Source organism: Myripristis murdjan, chromosome 9 (assembly GCF_902150065.1).
Source record: "Myripristis murdjan chromosome 9, fMyrMur1.1, whole genome shotgun sequence".
Lineage (NCBI taxonomy): Eukaryota > Metazoa > Chordata > Actinopteri > Holocentriformes > Holocentridae > Myripristis > Myripristis murdjan.
In genome coordinates, this window is record NC_043988.1 from 2,056,510 (window position 1) to 2,078,602 (window position 22,093).

The 22,093-nt window shown below is 44.0% G+C and overlaps 1 protein-coding gene across 1 annotated transcript in view; it reads right to left on the reverse strand.

Moving 5' to 3' along the window:
* The window catches only part of nr6a1a (nuclear receptor subfamily 6, group A, member 1a), a 99,810-nt gene that overhangs the window by 56,994 nt on the left and 20,723 nt on the right, over positions 1-22,093 (reverse strand). The window contains exon 2 of the mRNA XM_030059789.1: positions 21,897-21,944. Coding sequence (XP_029915649.1) covers positions 21,897-21,944 — 48 coding nt within the window. The remainder of the gene's footprint in view (positions 1-21,896; positions 21,945-22,093) is intronic.

Sequence of the window (22,093 nt, forward strand, 5' to 3'; positions counted from 1 at the left end):
CAAATGAATGGGAAGACTGGCATTTTTTTTCCACATTGCTGGATTTGCTCTGAATATAGTCCAAGTCACATCCTGAAAGCCTTGAATAAGCCAACAATCTACTTAAAAATCATTCCAACATTATCTCATGGAGAAACAGTGATATATATATAATCCTTCCCAAGTTAAAACTCCAGCAAAGAGACAGCTCTCAGGATGTTTTTGTTTTGTTTTGTTTTGTTTTTTTTCCCCTCTTGATAAGCAGTGTGTCACCCAAACACCCAAACCCCACCCAGAGCAGCAGCCATTCAATAGAGACAGCTTCTGCTTTCAATGGTCTAAGTTTGGGCCAATCAGAGCAGCCGTCGCACCGCCCCCCCCTCCCAGCTCTCAGGGCTTCAGCCAATCACAGAAGCCCCTGCTCCACACATGACTCTGTATGCTGCTGTCCATCAACTGGCTCATATATAGTGCATGCAAGAAAATGTGGAGCAGTTCAATAACTTGCGTAGCCAGGCTCTTTTGTGTGTTTGTGTGTGTGTGTGTGTGTGTGTGTGTGCGCACGCACATGTATGTGTGTGTGTGTGTGTGTGTGAGTGAGTGAGTGGGGGGGGGGCTGCATGCTTGTTTATCTATGTAGAGTGGGAAAGAGGGGGAGGAGGGGTGAGAGAGGACACAGAGAGAGAGAAAGACAGAGAGAGAGAGAGAGAAAGACAGAGACAGAGAGAGAGAGAGAGGGAGGGAGAGGGAGAAAGAAAGAGATTTGTAAGGCACTTGTATTTGCAAACTACTGGCTGAGTTCCCACTGGAGGCAGGGAGATCAGACTGAAAGACAGTGTGTTAAGAGTGTGTGTCAGCCAGTGTGTTTGTGTGTGTATGTCTGAAAGAGAGAGAGACAGAGAGACAGAGACAGAGAGACACAGAGAGAGAGGCACCCATTCGACCCATTTCAGCAGCAACTTTTCAGCCTGTCTACTTGAGAAGTTACTCCCCTGAATATGGAAGCTTTTTTTTTCTCTTTTGTATTTTGTACTTTTTTGCCCTTGCACCGTCCCGTCACCACAGATCAGCGGGGCGAGGAAGCTGCCCAACTTTTGCGCTGTGCGTTAGGTAAGTATTTCAACACTTCCCAAAGTCTTTTCACTCCTAATTGCAGTTGTTTAAACTCCAATTTACTCTGCATGTCGCTTGCATCCTCCTGTACTATCCCCGCCTCGTGACAGTTTCTACACTAAGCCATGACTTTTACTATTTTCAAAAGCTGATTCCATTGAAGTTTTTTTCTTGATAAGCTCCAACAGTGTTGCAACAAATGTTAAAGCAGAAAAAAAAAATGGATAACTAAACCAAGCTTCTTTGGTTATTGAAAGCGCAAAGAACATTTTTTTTTTTTTTTTTGTGGATGTGTTTGTGTGTGCGAGAGCGTTCGTGCTTGGTACAGTTTGTCTACAAAGAGTGTGTGCAAAGCAGACAGACAGAGGCTCTGTGTGTGGGAGAGTTTTGAAAAGGATGTATGTGTGAGAGAGGCAGACAGAGAGATTGTGTGCGCCCCACAAAGTGTGCCAAGTGTGAAAAGTGTGTGTGTGCAAATATGTGCAACTGTGCGTGCGTGTGTGTGTGTGTGTGTGTGTGTGTGTTTTCTAAGGCTGCTCTGTGGGAATGCGGACTGCGGTAGCCAGTAGCGATGTTTGACTGGGAGGAACTGAGCCAGACAGTAGACAAAAGCGAGCTTGGGCGTCCAGACAGGGCAGGTCAGCCATTAGAAGCTGCAGCAGAAGGACAGGTCAGCCAGCTGCTGCTCTGGGAGGGGAGGGGACACCCCGCCTTAGGGTTAGGCTAAGGGTTAGGGCCCCAGGTTCAGTGTTTAGGGGTGACCACGCTTCACTTCACGACCACCTCTCAAAGAGGCAGCCGGCTCACCTTGCGCCTCACCCGCTCCGTGGCCCCCCCCCTCCCCTTGCCACTTCTCCTGCTAGATTAACACTGCAGAGCCTGGATTTTGGCGGCTAGTGGGGCCAATGAGGCGTCAACTGAGTGAGCTAAAAATAATCCCAATTTTGACCTGGTGTAATTATGAAAATCGTTTTGGACACAGTTTCCAGTTCAAAAATTCAAAGTCAGCCAACCACAGTTTGGTCTTTCTAGTGTTAACAAAAAGTAGTAAGGTGACAGAGGGGGGGGTGCAGCATAGGAAGTGTAAATGTAGGAGGCAGCTAAATATAGACAGCAGTGAAAGAGGAAGAATAGGAGACTGTAATTTTCACAGACTGTTTTTTTCTCCCTTTTCTTGCTTTTTTCGTTGCTTTTCCCTAGCGGGTTGTGTGTGAATGTGTGTGTGTGTGGGGGGGGTCATAGGTTTGGAATTTATTTAGTGACAGGAAACACTGGCGATCCCTATATTTTTTTGTCTGTCTGCTTTTGTCCAAAGCCCTTAATCCGTCACAAAAGCTGAGTGCGTGAGGGAGTAGCAACGGCGAAAAAAAAAAAAAACATGGGCCGGATCACAGATGTAGGCACCGCTGTAGGCGCTCCCAAAAACACATCCACAGGCAGCACAAAGGCTTACACATGACACTAAGTAGGGAAAAAAACAACATCCAAATAAGTCTGGATTGATATCTGGGTGCTGGCGATGACACAAGTAAAGCAGCACTTTGAGAGCCGCACACACACACACACACACACACACACACACACACACACACACACACACACACACACACAGCTGCTATAGGAACTGAAAAACAAGTGTCATCACTTTAAGTCGCATTGCAAAAAAACAGCTCTTACTGTGGTCTGGAAAACATCAATATGAAAAAAAAAAATCAGTGTGTGTTTGTGTGTGTGCATAGCACATCCCGGCCTCTCAGACTGAGCAGGACGTGCTGAAAGGCGCAGTACAAGTCCTTCTCTCAAATGCCTTTACATGTAGAGTCTTGTTGTTACTCTGATACACATCTCAGCCCTCGTCGCAAGTGAGGGCCATACACTCCATAACCCCAATATATAATCACTGGAGCGTTTCAAGTGGCACACACAGGCTTTCCAAAAATATTCGGTACAAGCCGCTGCATCGCAAACTGAGACAGAAGCCATTTGATTAAAGACAAGAAAAAAGCTAAAAACAAAACTAAACAAAACGAGGGGCTTTCTGTTACAGCATAACTGGTGGCACAAACTACACAACAAATGATGCCGCTTGCTAAAGGGTTATAGGTAGCCAAAGTCCTTTGTTGACATGATAACACTTTTGGAGATGAACTTGAGGGCCGACCCCCCACCACCACCCATGTGGGTGTACATATATAGCATTCTAGACATGAATTCCTCTAGAAAAGGTTATTTTTGAGTTATTTATTTTTTAAAAGCCCATGTCACTTGTTGATCAGTGACTACTGGTGGCTGTGTAAAATACCTCCCCAGCCCATGACCTGGCTTGGGTGAGCCCGTCCCGGCCCAGCCTGTGTGTAACCTGGGTATGGATGGACTTTGGTCCACAGGCTGGAGCTTTAAAGCCCCTGCTCCCTTTACTCCCTCCCAGGCCTTGTGTACCTGGATTTGAATAGAAACCAGACAGCGATGCATGCCCCCCCACCAAAAAAAAAAAAAAAAAAACCCGGCCCACCGCCCCACCCCACCCTCTCTGTCACTGCTCCTGCATGGGACAATGAGGATTTGTTAGCGCTCAGCCGCGAGCCTGCTGACACAAAGCATATAGCCTTCCCAGCCCCAGCCCCAGAGTGAAGCAGGGTAAAGCAGGCAGGCAGGGACACCAGCAGGAGGGCCGGGTGGGGTGGCTGGGGGGTGGGGGGGTTGCAGGGGTGGGATTAGCAGACAAGAGCTCGGGGTAGGGGGATGGGGGCTGAAAACGAACAGGAAATTACTGCCTTTGATGAGGCAGTGGCAGATTCGCGCAGGCTGAACTCCTCCAGGCCTGGCCATAAAAAAAAAGAAAGGAAAGGAAAGAAAAAAAAAACCTGTTTGAGCAGAAAATGTCACAACACTTCAAGGCCCCTCGTGTGTCACCTCCCTCTGGCTACGACAGAGCTGTTAAGTCCATACACAGGTGCTAAGCAAACACTCGCAAAAGTTTGTGCCTTTTTTTTCCTCTCTTTTTTTTTTTTTTAAACCACCACTGCTCGCTTGCCCCCACCTCCCCTTTCCCCTTCTCCCCCTCCTCTCCCTTCCTCCTCCTCCTCCTCCTCCTCCTCTGGTTCAGACGCCAGCCCCTGACCATGCCATGGGAATCCTATTAAGCTCTGCATCCATCCGACCCATTTTCACCCGCCGAAAATCACAGCTCAGTCCGTATCGCACTGCGGGGAAACCGCAGACCCCGGTATTTATATTTAGCTTTCCCCATACATATTTCAAAACCCGGAGGATGGTGGAAAATGTTGTAAACATAGTGGTCGTTACATCAAAGTTAACAAGGCCAGCGATGGGGAGATAAATAGAAGTGTAAAATCTGGATTTCACATGCTTTCAATGAATTAGAATTTGTTTTGGTTCGGTACAAAGAGACAGGGGCTCGCCAGTTTGCCCCCTAAAGAAATAGGAAAAGATGGAGCCATAGCCATATTTGATTGGAAACAAAGGTAGGGGGGTTCCCCACTTTTGCTAGTCTTTCTCAAAAGGGTTTATTTCTCCCCCCTACATCATTAAATAATGATTCTTACAAAAGAACCGGATTCTTTCTGCTGTGGCCAAACACAGTTGAATCTTGTAAATCTCTCACAATGAGAATGCATTGTGTGCATGCTTGGAGGGTGTGTGCAAATGTGTGTGTATCCCTGTGAGTGAAGGGGAGATGGTAATGTGTGTTCAGTGAATATCAGGGTCGATTAGAGAGTCCCGTCTGGTTGGGCTACAGCAGATTAGACAGGCGGAGCAGATACAGGCCGCAGGCTGGTCGTCTGGCGCTCTGACCCACATTGCTCTGATGTGCACGTCACTTCCCATTATGCTGACAATCGGACGCCACATCAGCTGAGCGCGCCGTGATCTGCATACCCTCCCCGTGGGCGAGGCCTTGCTCCCCGTAACCTCACACTGTCATACGCCAACCTTGGCCGTCCTGCCGCCTGGCAATGAGAAGTGTTGGATGAGTCACAGGCAGGCATGGCCATCACAGTTCCCGCTTCTGACTATGTGGGTGGTAGTGTTGGCACAATTGCAGAGCTTTGACCTCAATGCCAATACTAAGTTTAATATCGAAAAATGTGATGATGCCACGGCAAACACGAAAAGCCAAGAAGCAACGTTGCAGCATTCCGCGTTGTCAAGTTATCCATTTTAAGGGGAAAAATATTCATGTACACGAGTGTCTGGATAGTTTCTGCTGCATTCATACACCTAAAAATACTACTAGTTTAGATTCATCAAGCAAAATTTACACCCACTGTTGAGTAATTAGAATTCATGGGCAAATAATTGGGAAGCAATTTGGGAGGCCTGTAAAAACACGTTGAACTCTTTGAAACAGCCAATAATTAAGATTCAAGCCCATAATCTTGATGGTAATTTACATGCAAAATTCCAAGGCCATGCCTCAAATAGTTTTTGCAACATAGTGCCCAAAACATTGGATGCTGAACAGGGAGTTATAAAAATGGTACTACTCCTTACCCAGATGTTACCCTCGAGATTGTAATTTCTAAAATTGTGATTTAAATATTAAATTCCTTTTTGAACAATATATATTTACTTTAAACAAAAATATGAGGCAAAGTTTTTTTTTTGTTTTGTTTTTTTTTTTGTATTAGTAACCTGAGATGGACTAGCACTACTGGTGTTACCCACTGACTGTTTGTTAGAGAAGTAGTTCTCAATAGTTCCACATTTGTCTCCCAGTGCCCAGTTAGTCACCCAGTTGAGGTGGACGGGGATCCAGTTCAAGATGTGTTGGACGGTTTGTTTTCATCTGATTCTGAGTGCTGCCGTCTGCTATCAAGCGCCAGACTGGCATTCTGTTCAGTCCAATCTTTCTTCTTCACTGAAATGGAGATGTAGCTTGCAGAACACATTTAGTGCCAGTTTTCACTAATTTCAGCACTGAATTCCCTCACTCGTATTGAAGCAGCACTGAAATTCCAGTGAGTGGGTGGACCAAACACGTACTTATCAGGACAGCCCGTCATCGGTGTTTGATGCTAGGATGCATGCAACCATACACAGCATGCATATGGTTGTGTGCATGTGTGCACGGCTTGTGTATGTACTAGCATACACATTGGTGTATACATACATCTGTATGTAACGTGTGTGAGGCCTCGATGGCGGTGTTGCAGCTGGCTGACAGAGACAGGTCTGTTTGCAGGCTGACTGAAAGATAATTGGCAGCTATGGAGTGAAAAGCGGGCTCAGCAACAGATAAGGGCTGTGTGGAAAGCGCCATAATCAGCATGGATTAGCAAATGATAAATCATGGGTTCACAAGTATGCTGTCACTGCTGTTAGAGCGAGAGAGAGATAGAGGTAGAGGTAGAGGAGAGAAAGAGAGATATGGCGAGAGGGATAGCGCGTGAGAGAGGAGAAAGTGAATTGTATGAAAAATGTGGATGTTTTTGCTGTAATTCAAAAGGAAAAACACAATAATACCGTCTAGCAGGTCAGCAGGAGAGGCAGGCTGAGAGGGGGAAATGAAAAGAGAGGAGAAATTAAAAGCTCTGCCAACACTCCAGCTAATACAATCTTCTGCCTGTCAGATTACCTTCTTTAATCCAGAAAGGTTTAACGCCTCTTAGAAATCTGAAAGGAGACATGAATTCAGCAGAGATTTTCCTCCGCTAGAGAGGAGGAAGGTGCCTGGGAGGAGGGTTAAGTCTCTGAGCAACTCTCTAAAGCACTGGCCTCAACAACTCTGCTGCACCGACTTTGCCTCGTCGTCAAACTGCTCTGCAGAGGATCAGCCAATTCAGAAACCACTGCCATACTCCACTTTAAACGTCTCTCACTTTCACCGCATTCTTTGCTCATTGTGCGTGCCAGCGCATTCAGAAATCTCTGAAAAAGCGAATTCGTGAGCTGCGTACGAGCTGAAAGGTAGCCCATCTACTGTATCGTGCATGGAACAAAAAAGATGGGCGTAACTTTGGCTAAGGCGGAGCTGATCAGGTCAGCACGACACAAAGCATAGTACAGAGCATTAAGGACAGTGTCCCGCTGTTGCGACGCAACCGGCGGCACCCCCAGTGGGACGGGGCACGATGCTTTGTGAATGCATGTCACCCGAAATGCAGGGAGATGTGACTTTTCGGGAATGAAACATCACAGCAGGGCAACATGGAGAGAGGATAACAGTCCCGTGTGGTTCAATAGGTGGGCAATAATTCTGCTGAGGTTAGAGGTTTTAATTCTCACTGGTGTTAAAGGACCATCTCAGTGATTTTGAATGTTTGGATCTTTCAATACAGTTTACCCACATTTTACATTCCAACAAACCACTTTGTAAATCGTGCGGGGTTCTAGAGATTTCACAAGATATAATGAAAACGATTTTCATTATATCTTTTCTACCAAAGTTGTCGCCGTTCATAAACCACAGAACTAATACCGGCTTTGTAAAGCAAACATTTCGCTGGGGGCTGTCTTCCGGTGGAGAGACCACTTCACTCCGCCCAATTTCAAAACACAACAGTGCTGCTGCTTTCAGGAATACTAACGATGGTGTCATTCTTTCGGTGATGAAATACTGCTGTGAAGAAAGTTTGAAGCCTCTGATAGTTCATTTTGATACTGTAGTGGAATGAATGGAACCCAATGGCTGTATAAAAGGTATGAAAAATGATACCTGAGTGCTAAAATATGACTGCTTGCTTTAGGAGAAGATTAGCCGAGACATACATGCTCTGTGGGCTGTATCAGCTGAAATGCATCAGTGTTATTTTTTGGTTAGCCAATAAAAGTAAGTGGTAACTTGGTACTCTACTATGCCATGCCATACTGAACGGTACGTTCTTTTAAGGACACCAACTGAAGGGCAAGATTTGAAACAATACATTGTGTTTGTATGTACATGTTGTATTTTCTTGCTGACTGTTGTCATCCAATGGCCTTCACAGCTGAAACATCAGCCAAATATTCTCTGGTAAAACAAATAGCACTTTTACTACAAGACTCTGTGGTGTATTTGGAGCATTTTTGAGACTGCATCCGTGGTCCTGTTGTCAGAACTCGATTTTAGCCCCAAATTAAGGTGTTCCACCATCGATAACCTCCTCATATCCATTCCATTTCTGCCCAGTGACTTTGTAAAAATGCATTACCGATGTGCCTGATGCAGATCGACCAGGCGGTCTGGACCCACCATAAGGCAGCATAAGCAGTAGCGGGACAGAATAAAGGTCAATCTATATCCAGGTCATTCCCATGCTGGCTCACCCTGCTGGTTCCCACTGATAACGGAAATATGAAATCAGCATTGCTGCCTGTGATTTTTACTCCTCAGCTTCCCTGCCCAGTGCTATTTCAAAATCTCTCAGTGTGAGGCTTCCCTCCTTTGTGGGTGGGGTGGGCGGAGGATACGGATGGTGGTTTTAAGATGATGATGATGGCCTCGCTCCATGCCGTATTTACTGTGATCCAGGGTGCAGCGAGTTCGAACGGCAGGCAGACGGGGGAAACGCTGATCCCCACGCTTGGTGACTATGCCGCGACCGCACTGCGTCGACACGACAGATTAAAAAGCGGATTATGTGCCATAAATGAGCGTTGTATAACCTCTTTGTTTGGGTTTCCTTGAGGATACATTTGTTTGTGTGCGGCCAAATATTTCTGTTGTGCTTTTAATGACTCAATTAAGGCTCTTCGATGGCGCTAGGAGTTCCTATATAGCAAAATATGATAGTTTGAGAGAGTGGAGGATTTTTGGGTGTGAGCTCTGACAATGCCGGCGCTTAGGAGGGGCCGCGAGTCTGACCTGGGGATAAAGTCTGTTGAAGATAAAAAGTGGCAGCAGGCTCCAGAGAAATGTCACGGCTAAATCCAGAAGACAGCCACAAAGGGCTCTCTCATCCCGCTTTGTTAGAGATTCTCAAAACTGCTGCAAAAAGAGCCCGGGATACATATTCATCAGCTTCACTGCTCATGACTGAAATGAGCCGACGAAGCTTTGGAGAAGAGAGGGGGAGTGTGACATATAGTGCAGTTCTCTCAGGCAAGCTGGGAGTGGATAAGTCGGCTAGAGCCAGACTGACATGACGTGATCAAGTGCATCACTCTGGGTTCAAAGGTACACGGCAGCGAGAGAAAAGACAGAGAGAAAAAAGAGAGAGGGACTGAAAAACAGGCAGACACAGAGGGAGTTAAATCAACAAGGCTGGTTAAAACTGAAAAGAGTGAGGATACAAGCTGCCGCGGAGGGGGATTGAGGCGCAGTTGGGAGGAAAAGGTAAGTCATAAAAGGTCGATATGGAAGCAGGGCCGAGGCTTTAAGCGCTAAGGATGGTATTTTAGAGAAAATAGTGAGCCAGCGTTGAGAAAGCCAAGGGTTAAGGCTGAGAAACATGCTGGCAGCAGAGATTGAGGCTGGCTCTGGTGCAGTAAAGGTTGCAAATGAAACCCCTGGAGCCTTGGCAGGATGATCCATGGCACGTGGAGGCAGGGTGTTTCTGGAAGGGCTTGGCGCTCCGCCTGGCAGCGATCTGAAGGAGGCCCTCCACTGAAGTAGGGCCGGCCTGTCCACTACTGTCTGGACCCAGGCTGAGCCAATATGGCTTCCCAACAGCCAATACTGGCACTGGCATACTGACACTTTTTGTGCTCACCAAGATCCATTTGAAATGTATGACGCCTTCTAAAATCTTATATAGCCTTTTCACAACAGCCATTTTAACATAAAATCTCAGGGTATATACAGGTGTTATGAATGATATTAATTAAGGTTCTGATCCATTTAGGTCTAACAGAGCCTGGGTCTTGGTTTTGTTCATGCGGGATCACTGCAAAGGCTCTGCTACACAGACCACTCATTAATGTTGTTAGTAACTTTGCCCTGCTATTTCATGTCAAAATGGCTGCTGTGAAAAGTCCTCAATAATATTAAAAATGAACGACTGAGTTTTTATACCACAGTAGCATCTGGTTTGTAAAGAAATTAGAGCAGTGTTTGGTCCTGATGCAGACAAAGCATTCTTGCAAACTGGCTAGCCTAGCTACATTACTCGTATCACAATCCTCCGTTGAGCTGGAAACTGTAGTAAACGATGGATGCTATGGTTACCTGAAATGCCCGCAACTCAGCCTGTCAATCAAAGGAAGAGGTGGGAGCTGCCTCTCCAATCCGCTGTACTGAGGTCCAGATGTAAACATTAAACACTCCAAATTCCTAAACATCTTCGAAGGTAACGCATTTATTCAACACAGTCAGTGGGGTATAGCAATATTCTGCAGGTTGGAGTGAAAATATGAATGTAAACAAATCTGCAGTGTTTCCACGGAACCCATCATTGTTCCTCTTTATTATTAAATATGCATTAATATTAAATATGCATACTTGCGTGGAATCTGATCTAAATGTCAGATTAGAATCCATTCAGGTTAAGGGTTGCCCAAAGACAACTACTGATCAGTTCAATTAGTCAAACTACATCATATCCATCATACTGGAGATGGATGACTGGCCAGTATTATTCTTAATAAAATGCTAATATCATCCCCATTTATAAATCCAGCTATAATTTATACTGTTGCTATCATATGTTTTATCAGCACTACTATATTACAGATCATACCACTCAACAAATGTGTCACAACGACTAACATTACACCAGTGTGACAGCTAAATATGATACTGCATGACCCCGCTGCACCAGCAAATCTCATTAAAAACTACTTAATTCGGGCAGATATTAAAATGTCCAATCTGACTTAAAGCCTATTTTCTGACTGACACAGCAATTAAGGCATATTTGTTGAATTTGATTGAGTTTGCCCACGAAGAGGATCACTCACTGCGCTTGTAATTTTAGCGATTTAATCTCCTCATGCACTTCCATTAGGAGAAGTCTGACAGTGCTGGTGGATTGTATAATAATAATTGTCAGAGGCATGATGGGATGGGAAAGTGTGTGAGAGCATATGTTGGCAGACTCCCAGCCAGAATATTTTGGAACAGGCATCCTAGCTATGCTGGAAGTGTCAGGTTAACCATGGGTACAGTTATGTGAGCAAAACATTCCAATTGTCAGAAAAATACGGCCGACGTTTTCATCAGGGTTGGAATATCCAAAGGCTGCGACGACTTTCGGGGCGCTCTGTATTTCTGCAACGTACTGCATGGCTTGTCTAGCCGGCCAGTCCAGTCTTACAAAATTTTGTTGATGATGTTTTAAAAAGAACATTACATGTGCATGAAAACCAAAAGAAACACACTTCCCCAATATGAAAAATTATATGCAAGAGATGTGACTACAAAGAGGAAGTCAAGCAGTGTTGGTGGACAGTATTATTTAACCATTACCAACAACTTAGACCCACCTTAACCAAGCCTAATCTTAACCCGAATAGATACAAATTACATGTATACCACTATGTAATTTAATTAAATTACTTGAAATTGTTAATCCTTACACAAATATGGATCACAAGACTGAAACAATAAAATACGTAGCACTGATCCATGGATACATGACACAACTTGTTTAGTAAGGACACATTTTACACCTAACCTGCACCATTAGCTGACCTTTTCCACATGAGAACACAGGTGAAAATAGCATGCCCAAATCCTGCTGTTGATTTTTATCGCAGAGAGCTGTGATTTTCACATAATTCAGTCCACAACATGCAATCTGGATTCAGCACTTTATGCTCATTTCATGAAATTTCTGCGGGACTGTGTTGCGTTGGCCTTGTTTCTGGGCAGCATGGGAGTCCTGGCAGATCGGCCGGCTATGCGGGCCGCATGACAGAGAGTACACTGTGTGCTTCTCATTGTCTGACCTCTGGAATGTGCTGACGATGCAGGGTTCACACTGGTTCAGTCATACTGTTGCACTCCACACTATGGCCCTGTCGCTCTCATGCTCACCCAGCTATTTTTACACACTGGAAGTTTTGCAAAGTTTGACGGTTATGCAAAGTTTCTACAGATCACGTCAACGGTAGCTCTATTAAGAGCCCAACACGGAAGTATTGCCACTCCCCTACCAATGAATAAGTCAGCATGTGGCAAGTTAACATACATTTCCCATGTGTTCTCCTGTGCAGGCAGAGCGGAAGTCTGTCAAATGAAAAGAGGGGAGAAGGAGAGGGAGAGATATTTCAGAATGAAAAAGCCTCTGTGTGCCTCGGGCACAGAGCCAAACAGTACAAGTGCCAAGGAGGGAAGCCATTGAAGCCAGAGCCAGAGGGACTGAAAAAACTATCACTGCCCACCTTGTCTGAGTGGAAACACAGAGAGAAATTAGGAAATGTGAGAAAATTTATTGTTTGGAAAGAAAAGGAGGCAAGGGGGCACTTAGCTACAATAGAGGAGCTCTTTAGAGAACAGGCGAACAAAGAAAAGAAACACATGGCCGCAACTTGCACCTTGAAGTAGCAAAAAATAACAGCCATTACCCAAAAATAACATGTTTTTTTTTTAATGTACAATATAAAAAAGCCTTTATCCACCACCATTTTGGATACTTACTTACTTACTTACTTGGATCATACTGAGGTACAAGCCATAATGGTGAACAATATCTCTGAGAATTCAACTTTGACTTGACAAGGTTTTTTCTGAGTGAGGGCTAGACCAGGAGAGCAGAAGAAAATAATTCATGGAATACATGTCCTAGAATATGGTAAAAATGAGAAATATTTTAGTATTATATTGCAGTAATGATGATGTCTCCTCTGTGGTCAGTGAACTGTGTCAGAGCACACAGGCAAAGTGAACTGTCTTTCTTCTCCCAAAGTGATCATTCATTATGCAGAGAGCGCAGGAGCGTGGGTCCTCGAAAAAGCCCGTGGTGTGTAGAGAAAATGTAGAAATCTGCAGATCAAATTCCGTCAGTCACTCTCTCTTGTGCCTGATGGATCTAACAGAACAGGAACCCTGTGTGATCCACTGCAAAGAAATCTCCCTGCAATTGCGTTGCATCATATATTCAGTGAGGTAACCTCCCAAACAGGCTCCTGTACATCCCTCCCCGCCCCCAGAAACCCAACTGACACAAATACCAAAACTCTGCGTGCAGAAGACGAGGGCAGAACATACGAAATACAGTGTTTCAAATCCGCTCTCCGTGTTTCACTGTTAAGGGGAAGCAGACAAACGAGAGACACAGAGAGGGAGAGCATTAATAAAACATGACTGCATGATTTTCCAACCTCAAAGAGGCGAACACAGGAAGGCGCACTCCCAGAGCAGTAGCTGAGGTTCAACGCAGGGTAAAGGGAACAGTAATCTCTAACTAGCTCAACACTGCAGTGCACTAGTTTAAGCTGTGGGGCATAGCGGTGCTCTCTGATCACGCTTGGTACCATTCGCCTCCTTCCACAAGCTTGATTGACGTTGTGTTCTGTCCTTTTTATTAATGCCATTTCTGATCCATCCCCCCCTGTTTTTTTTTTCTTCTCGCTGCAGGCTGAAGGTGAGAGAATCAGCACTTCCAGGCTCGGCGAAAGACAAGACGACAATTGTTTTTTGGGTTTTTTTTGTTTTGTTTTGTTTTTTCTGTAGCTTTATCTCCGCAGAAGGTGAGGATGAAGATGAAGATGGTGCCCACCGCTTTCTCCAGGAGTGGTGCTATTTCAGGAAACCGAGAACTTTGCATCACCGCCTCCCCTCGCTCCTGCTGGCTTCTCATCAGCGTCTTTTGAAACTTGTCTGCCGACACGAGCGGTGATTCGTCTTGGCATGGAGTCGCTCCACGCAGGCCAAGAGAAACACAGAAGCACGTACAGGCACACACAGGCTATCCAGAGACTTGTGACGTGCAGCTAACTCTAGGACGCCGGTTTAGCATTAGACAGATTCATTTCCACTCCTTTCTGTTGACAGCAGACGCTAAAATGTTGGTGACATCATAGCAGGCTAACAAAAATCCAAAATAGATGTTTGGATTCGATTCGTAGACAGTTTAAGTGGCTGTGGTTTGGACAGGAATCAACAGGCGGGTGGACGAGTGAGCGTTTCTATGATTTTCCACTTGCCTGTGTGAAACAATATTTGCCGGGCTATGAGGAAGGGGCTGAGTACACAAGAAAATAGCTGTATTGTGTAATTCATGACTGTTGTTAAAGAATAATGTGAGTTGGGCGTTGCATATGCTGCTTTTTTTTTTTTTTAAATTGTCAAACAGCTTCTATCAGTTCCCTCCTGGTGCCTTCGGTGAACATTCAACGCTGTCGGTGAGTTTGAGCTCTAAAACGAAACCATCGACCGTTGACTGTACCCTGAGGGACATCGCAACACACACCAGGCCTGTCCACTTGTCTCCCATCCTCAGGGCACCATGACTTCAATACATTTAAGGTGTTAGATATTCATTTGTCAAATTTTAGATTTTTTTTTTTTTTTTTTTTTGGCAATTTTCTTGTCAATTTAAATATGTAATTGCTAATTTTATGGTAATGTTTTTACTAACGTTACATTTTTTACTACTTTTTTGGAGGGCGACGCTAATATTATAGTGCAGTCTAGTTCTGGTAATTGTGGACAATGTTTTATTACCCTTTTCTAATTTTAAGGTAAATTTATGTCATTTTTCTTTTTTGTATGTATGTGTGTGGTTTTAACTGTTGGGGGGGAGGTCATTTTGTGGGCATTTTTTGAAATGAAATCAATTGAATTTGTCCACGTTTCAGAGAGTCATATGACATTTTCATTCAGAGCCACAAAGTGGGCGGTGAGCAGGTCGGGGATCGATCCTGTTACCCAGCAGTCTCTCTTACCAGTAGGCTACCCTGTTCAGCCTGCATCATCAGACCGGCCCGGCTCCAACACAGATGCATAACTCTTAAGGCTGCAATAAACATTCATTGCTGTCGGTGGGTTTACATGAGAACAACTCACTGATCAATGAATGCAGACTGCGGTTCAAACACCTCAGTAACCAGCTGCCGAAAGGAAGGAATACATCTGATGTGTACATGAGTTGGCACAAAAAAACTGGTGTGTGATGGTGTGGAAAATGTAGCCAGATAAAAGCCGGGGTCCAATTCTGCTTTAAAGCTGCACTAGGCTGTGATACTTATGTAAAAATAAACTGTCCTTATTAGACTAAATCACAAAGTGGAACTGCTATCACAAAAGGTGTCCCTTCCCTACTGCATGAGATGCCATGGATTCACACCATTTGTCCAAATTAAAGTCTGGTGTAGGTTGGGTTACTGCTTTTAAATCTTCTCCACAGAGGAAGTGATAGCACTCCACCCAGAGACAGCTGAATTCATCAACATCAGATGTTTTTGCTCTCTCATCTCTTTGGTTTTCTTTGGTGGAAAGCATCACAGAGTGGCCAGGCTGGTAAACATGAGCGTTCTGCGTGCCATTTACAGATGTCACCTCACAGGATTTCTAGGTATCATAGCTCAAATTTACCTCTCGCTACCATTTGGAGCAACAAACGTTGCCTGGTGTAGCTTTTAACATTTGTTTTAATTTCCTTGGAGCACCATATTAGCGAGGATTACCACATCAAGTCGATTCATAAAACGTCAGCTGAGTTGTCAGTCAAAGAAAACTAAACTCAATTGACTCTTCAAAAAGATTCCTTTGACTGTCCACAGTCTATGGCATTTATTGCCTTTATGGAAAACTTCACCCATCTGGTACTCCAAGGAGTTAGGAATGGAAGCTAGGGAGGAACTAGGAATTTGCAAGTACTCTTTGATTTGTGTCTGATTAATTAAAAGTTCATTGTATGGCCAGCAAAAATCTTGAATCTTTACACAAACATTTTGACAGAGAATACATACTGAGAGGCCAATCTGCCCTAACACTGAGAACCTTTCTAAACATAGCACCATTATGAATGTTGAGACAATCATCCATAGCTGCTACCTCCATAGTTTGGTGGAATCAGGACTACTCATCACAACATCTTTCTGATATCAGTTCAAAACAGGTTCCAAAGCTGTTCTGATATATTGTACTGTGCCATTTTGCTATAATTATTAGGTCAAACTAAATATATAAAGGAAGGATTGTGAGAGAAAGAGGAGATGACATGCAATAAAGGTCCTGGGTCAGAATCACAGCCCAAGAAGTTGCAATCACATGGTACAGGTCTTAGTGACCAGGATGCCCTAATGAGATCATATTTGTCTTCATTTGATGTTGAACGTCCTCTCGCACATTGTCTGAAAAATATTAGGCTTCGTCACATGATTCTTCATGTTTTACAACAGTAATTCATGAATTTCAATTCATTTAATTTCATTTAATACTGGCAAGAAAAGGAACCCAAGGACAAGAAGCCTCCTGTTTTTCACACATTAGGATTTTCAGTTTTTATATTTTGTTGAATGTGACCTCATTCCAGGTCATTAGACCTTGCAGTCTTATTTCCAGCGAGCAGGTAAGGTACAAGGCTGCCCACTGTGGCCCTCATGCCAAATTCCATGACTTTTGCTGACTTTCCACAGGTAGGTCGGGGTGCTTCCACAACCTGTAAAATGTATTTCTTCCTGCTTTGTTAATGTTTTCCCACCTGCTTTCCACTCCAGATGGGGTAAACACCATTTAATACAATAAATGTTTGAAACAAGTTGGAAAATACTCTCTGCTTTATTCTCTTATGTTCTCTTGATATTCTCTTATATTCTCTTGATATTCAAGAAATCCCATGACCATCATGTCCCCTGTCAAGGACAAATGTGCTGCTGCAGATATCAAACTTGATGTGATGTTCAGTTACAGGACAGCCTCTAACCAGCAGGCCCCCTCTGCCATCTGAAATAATGGCCTATCCCAAACAATAGCTCAGGACCTGGAAATTCACTGTAGCTGACACTTAACATGGAGGTGAAACAGCGCAACGTGTTTTCATGCTAAATTCAGTTTCGGTTCAAATCAACAAGCTCAAATAAAAATAAATAAATACATTTAAAAATAAAAAGTGAAACAATCTGTGCTCTTGATTCTTGGAAAGTTAATCACCCACTAACCCCCTTTTGAGTATGTAATTGGAGGAGATACAGACATATGGAAATAATCTCACAGTAATTGCCCTGTAAGGTTATGTTAACATGCTGGGAAATTTCAAACACATTGACATTTTCCAGCCAAGCCAGACCCAATGCATGTTTTATCCTTTTATTTACAGTGGAAAGTGTCTGAGGGGACAATGAAAACCAGCCTCGTCAACTCATGTCTTTCAACTGTCTTAAAGAGTGAGCTGGCGCTGTTTCTCCAGGGAGTTTCACATATACACGAAGCCATCCTAGGATTTTGGGTCAGAGAGAAGCAATCTAACAATTCGAAGAAAAACTACTTTCTGAAGGATGGTTACAGCGCTGGTAATTTGAGACCAAACTGCCCATATAGTGCCCAGATATTCTTCTCTTTAACTTCTTCCATTCAACATGGGACGCTATAGCTGCCCATTAAAAGCCAGACTTTAGGTTTAGCAGCACTTTAAGGCAATGTGACCCACTCTACCTACTCCATGGCAGGAGAAACACTGGCCTTAATAGAAGAAGAGATGTACAAAGCATGGCTGAATGATGAAATAAACAAAACGTAGCACAAATAAAATCCCGCTGCAAGTTTACTGCAGCTTTGCAAGATATCAGTATCATCCTGTTGTAAAACCATACATGAGCATGTCCTGTCCTGAAGACGGATACGGGGTATGGATCCTGTTTGCGGCATACATTAGGGTTAGGCCCCACAAAAGTCTGCTTGTTTATCCCTGTGGAGTTGGGCTTTGTCATCACACACAGTGAAGTTATAGGCACTGACACTGGGAACAGCGTGACCCACTTCTCTGTGACCTGGAAACACTCCGCAGGCTTGACCCTGAGTCTAACGCCAACGCAGGCTGCATCAAGCGAGAAGAGGAATGGTGAATCAAATCTAGGCTAATCATGAATTATTAAAGGCTAAAATGACAAGAAAGCATGGAGGTCAGCAGCACTCAGAACACTCTCCAGCACTCACACCATGATTGGAGAGCAAAAGGCTGGGCACCCATTGGGGACGAACAGAAAAATCAAGTGAAAGAAAGTGTAGTGGTCTTTTTTCCTTGTCCTGTCTCTTTACTGTATATTAAGCACCATATGCACACACACACACACACAGGGCAGAACACACTGCCTCAACATAGAGCAAATTGTACTTTAAAAAGAGAAAACACACTACAAAGGAACAAAGAGAGGCATCTGAAGCAGCGTCAAGTGTTTGGCTGTACCGCTGTGTAGCACATAGCAAAATGAAAACCTGGTGATCTTAAATGACTTTTGGACACAGGCGTATGAAGTTAGCTCAGTTATGTGAGGACAAAAGAAAGGCATGTGTTGGGATCCTGCCAAGTAGTTCCATATGGGTGTTGAGTTCATTGGGTCCAGGTGGCATGTGGGAGCTACATAACACACAGGTCTGGCATGGATCTGCTGCCCCCCTATGGCTGCTACTGCATACTGCTACATGAGGCAGGTCTGCTTGTATTGATCCACGAGCCGGCTCTCTCAACAGTAGATGGATGACTCATTAACATGAGAATGCTCACTAACAACTCAGTAAAAACCAAGTCTTTCTTGGCATATCATGTGTTGGACTGAATTGGAGATGATCATATAGGAAGTCATGTGATATAATATAATCGTTCACCACACTGCATCCTGCTCTGATGACGGAACCGTTTCCCATCTCCACTCTACAATTTAGATGTGATAACAGAAATGGCCTTTTGACACAGTGTTTTTCAAAGTGGGGCACTTGAGGAGCTTCCAGGTCATTTTACTTAAGTACATCCTCAACAAAATGCTTATGAAAGGCATCTGAATGCAGCCTTAAAAAAAAAAAGAAAAGAAATCTGACATTGATCCAAAATCACTGATTTTCTGGTTATTTTCTTGCATTCTTTGTTTTACATTTCTTGTTAATTTTCGGGTCATATTTTTCACACATTTTTGAAAGAAATCAAGGGAATTTGCTTAGGTTACAAAAGGTTAATTTTTCTGTATATTAAGACACTAGGAATTTTCACATTAGGGAGAAATAATGAGAAATTATTTTAATGTTATGTTAATCTCATCTTTTATCTTTGTCATCTTGCCAATCCATGTTCAAGATTGAAAAAATTCAATAGTTAACACAAAATATCTTTTCTGATCGGGGTCCCCATATCTAAAACATTTCTGGAGAGCCGGATATATATAAATATATACGTGTGTGTGTGTGTGTGTGTGTGTGTGTGTGTGTGTAAAAAGGTTAGTGCACTGAACTGAAAACAGCACGTAATATTGAAGCTCAATAGTGAAACCACTCTGGGCAAAGTTGAAGAGAAAGTCCCATCGCAACAGTGGATAGCAGCTGGTAATGATTAACCATGGAACAGAGGCAAGTCAGCGAAGCCCCCTGATAACCCTAGCAGTGACCTGCTCGGCAGCCATTGGTCAGCTGGGTACTGAGACTAGTGGAAGAGGGACTGGGAGGAGTTTGAACCCAGTGACAGAGCCAGGTCAGCCCAGAGGTGACAGGAGGAGGAGCCAGCCTGCCCGCTCCACTGAAGCCAAACATGTTTTGATACGTGCCACAGAAACCCTGACTCAGAAAAAGATCACCAAGGATGTAAATCCAAGTACAGGTGGCTTGATAAGCTGCAAACCTAGTCTGCTATCTGTTTAAAAAGGACCATACCGGTGATTATGAACATTGGGTCCGTCACCATGATTTACCAACATTTTATACTGCAGCATACCATTTTGTTCAGTGTTCATCAATGTTCTACTTCTGTGTCTAACAAAGTCGTGACCATTCATAAACCACAGAACTGATAATTGGCTGTGTGAAGTAAATGTTTCCTGTGTGTTCCAGTGGAGTTTCATTCCATCCAATTTCAAGTCATCAAAACACAACAGTGCTGCTGCTTCTAGGAGAACTAACAACGGCATGATGGAATACTGCTGTGAAGAAAGTTTGAAGTCTCTGCAAGTTCATATTCATATTGTAATAGAATGAACGGAAACCATTGGCTGGATAAAAGGCAGAAGAAATGATATTGGAGAAAAAAATACATATAAAAAAGATTGAGGAAAATGGATGTTGGCGCGATAAAGTGTGCATCTTTTATGGACACTGTTTTCCTGCATTTTACCAGCACCCCAACAGGCTACATCTGTGCAGAGGACACTCGTATAGGTTTATAACCCTATGAACCACAAATCAAACCCCAATAAATCATCGACTGTAGGTTCACAAAGAGTCATGAGGACAGGTTTGCCGACAGGGAAACACGGGACAGAAACAAACAGCAGAGCTGGGACTAAATCCTGTCGTTTCAGATTTTGGGCTGGTTTAGAGCCGAGAGATTAGGACTTCATCTATGGGCTAGTGTTGAAAACAGCTGTTGCTAACTCAGCTATTTGGCCCCTGACCCGGGTTTTGGTCACTGAATGGGGGTCTCTGAATTCCCACCCCTGTCAGAGCATTTACAAGCTTGAGGAGCCCTGCCTCGCTCACCCCCCTTGTCCACTCTGTGCAGCCCCCCTTGACCCCAACATCACCCTTGCCCACTGCATGCACCGAGGCATCCTGGGAGGAGAATAGGTTCAGAGAGCCAGAGAGAGAACGAGAGTCACAGAGAGAGCGAGAGAGAAACCACGGCTGCGAGCCCACCTCCTCAAGTTTACAACCCAATCATGCTTGGCCTCATAAATCCATGCCTCCTCCTGCAGGACGCAACAATGCCGCCCATTCATTGTGTGTACAGGTTTAATAGTTCCTCCCGAGCTTCCTTCCACTATCTTAGTGACACCCCCCCCCTTCCTTCGCCAGGTTTATAGAGGGTCCAATGAGAATGCCCAGGCCAGAGGAGAGCTGCACACAATCAGGTCAGCACAGAGTCACGGTGAGGTCAGGAGTTTCTGAACTGAGTCTAACCTCTGACCCCCTCGCTGGTGCCACCTGGCACTGCGCTCACAGCCAGGGGAGCCCGAGTGAACTTCGCCTGAACCTGGACCTTAACATTGGACCATCCCCTAACCCCGGGACCCTTCCCTCACAGCTTCCTGTGTGACCGTTTTTGCATTTTTTCATTCACAAGAAGATTTTTTAGATGTTGGAGGACACTGTTAACACAGAGCCACCTCAAATCACTGCTTGCTGACAAGATCAGCCCTGTTCTGTAACCCCTCTGTCACAGGGCACACTCTCTAACTGCTTGGCTGACACACATCCATACAGATCCAGACCATTTCAAAACACCGCAGATAGAAAGAAAATCATTTTTACCCCACCCTGAAACAATACGCCACAATATTCTTACATATACTGAATCTGTAAGCGAGCCATTAACCTGTAGTTTCTTGTAAATGTTTTATCTTTAACCAGTGGATTATATTTTGCATGTTTTTTCCTATTATTGCTCAGGGCACCTGAGACTAGGGTTGATGCAAGTGTTTGCTATATGATTACTGAATTAATACTCCCCTCTTGTGGTGGTGAAAGTAAATTAAAGGCCATTCAGTGAAGTGATGGCTCTCACCCTTACCACTAGAGGGAGCCCTTTAGCTAATGATATGATTCATTGGCAGGAACTGCAGCTCCTTATACTTGAATGAAAGGAAGTGCTATTGCCTTGTATTTCTGTCATTTACTACTAACATTTACCTGACTGACGTGATGGATAGTCAGATAAAATATTACACTGTGCCTCAGTTACTAGACACAACACAGTACAGTCAATTAAAATGTACACATAGCAGGAAGAGGTGTGTGCTCATTTAAACACAGAAAAATAAAGGCATGTTTGTGAACTTACCCATGCTGTCGTTCTGTTCGGCCTCCAACGGATGGTCACCATAAAAGCCTGGAAAATAAAAAGAAAGAAAGAAAAAAACACCAGAAAATCAGCATGAGATTACATGAGCATCAGCAAGCATAGCTTTTTTTTTTTAAATTAGTGAAAAATTCTATCTATAATTATTGAAATTATATATTTAAATGTCAGATAACTAG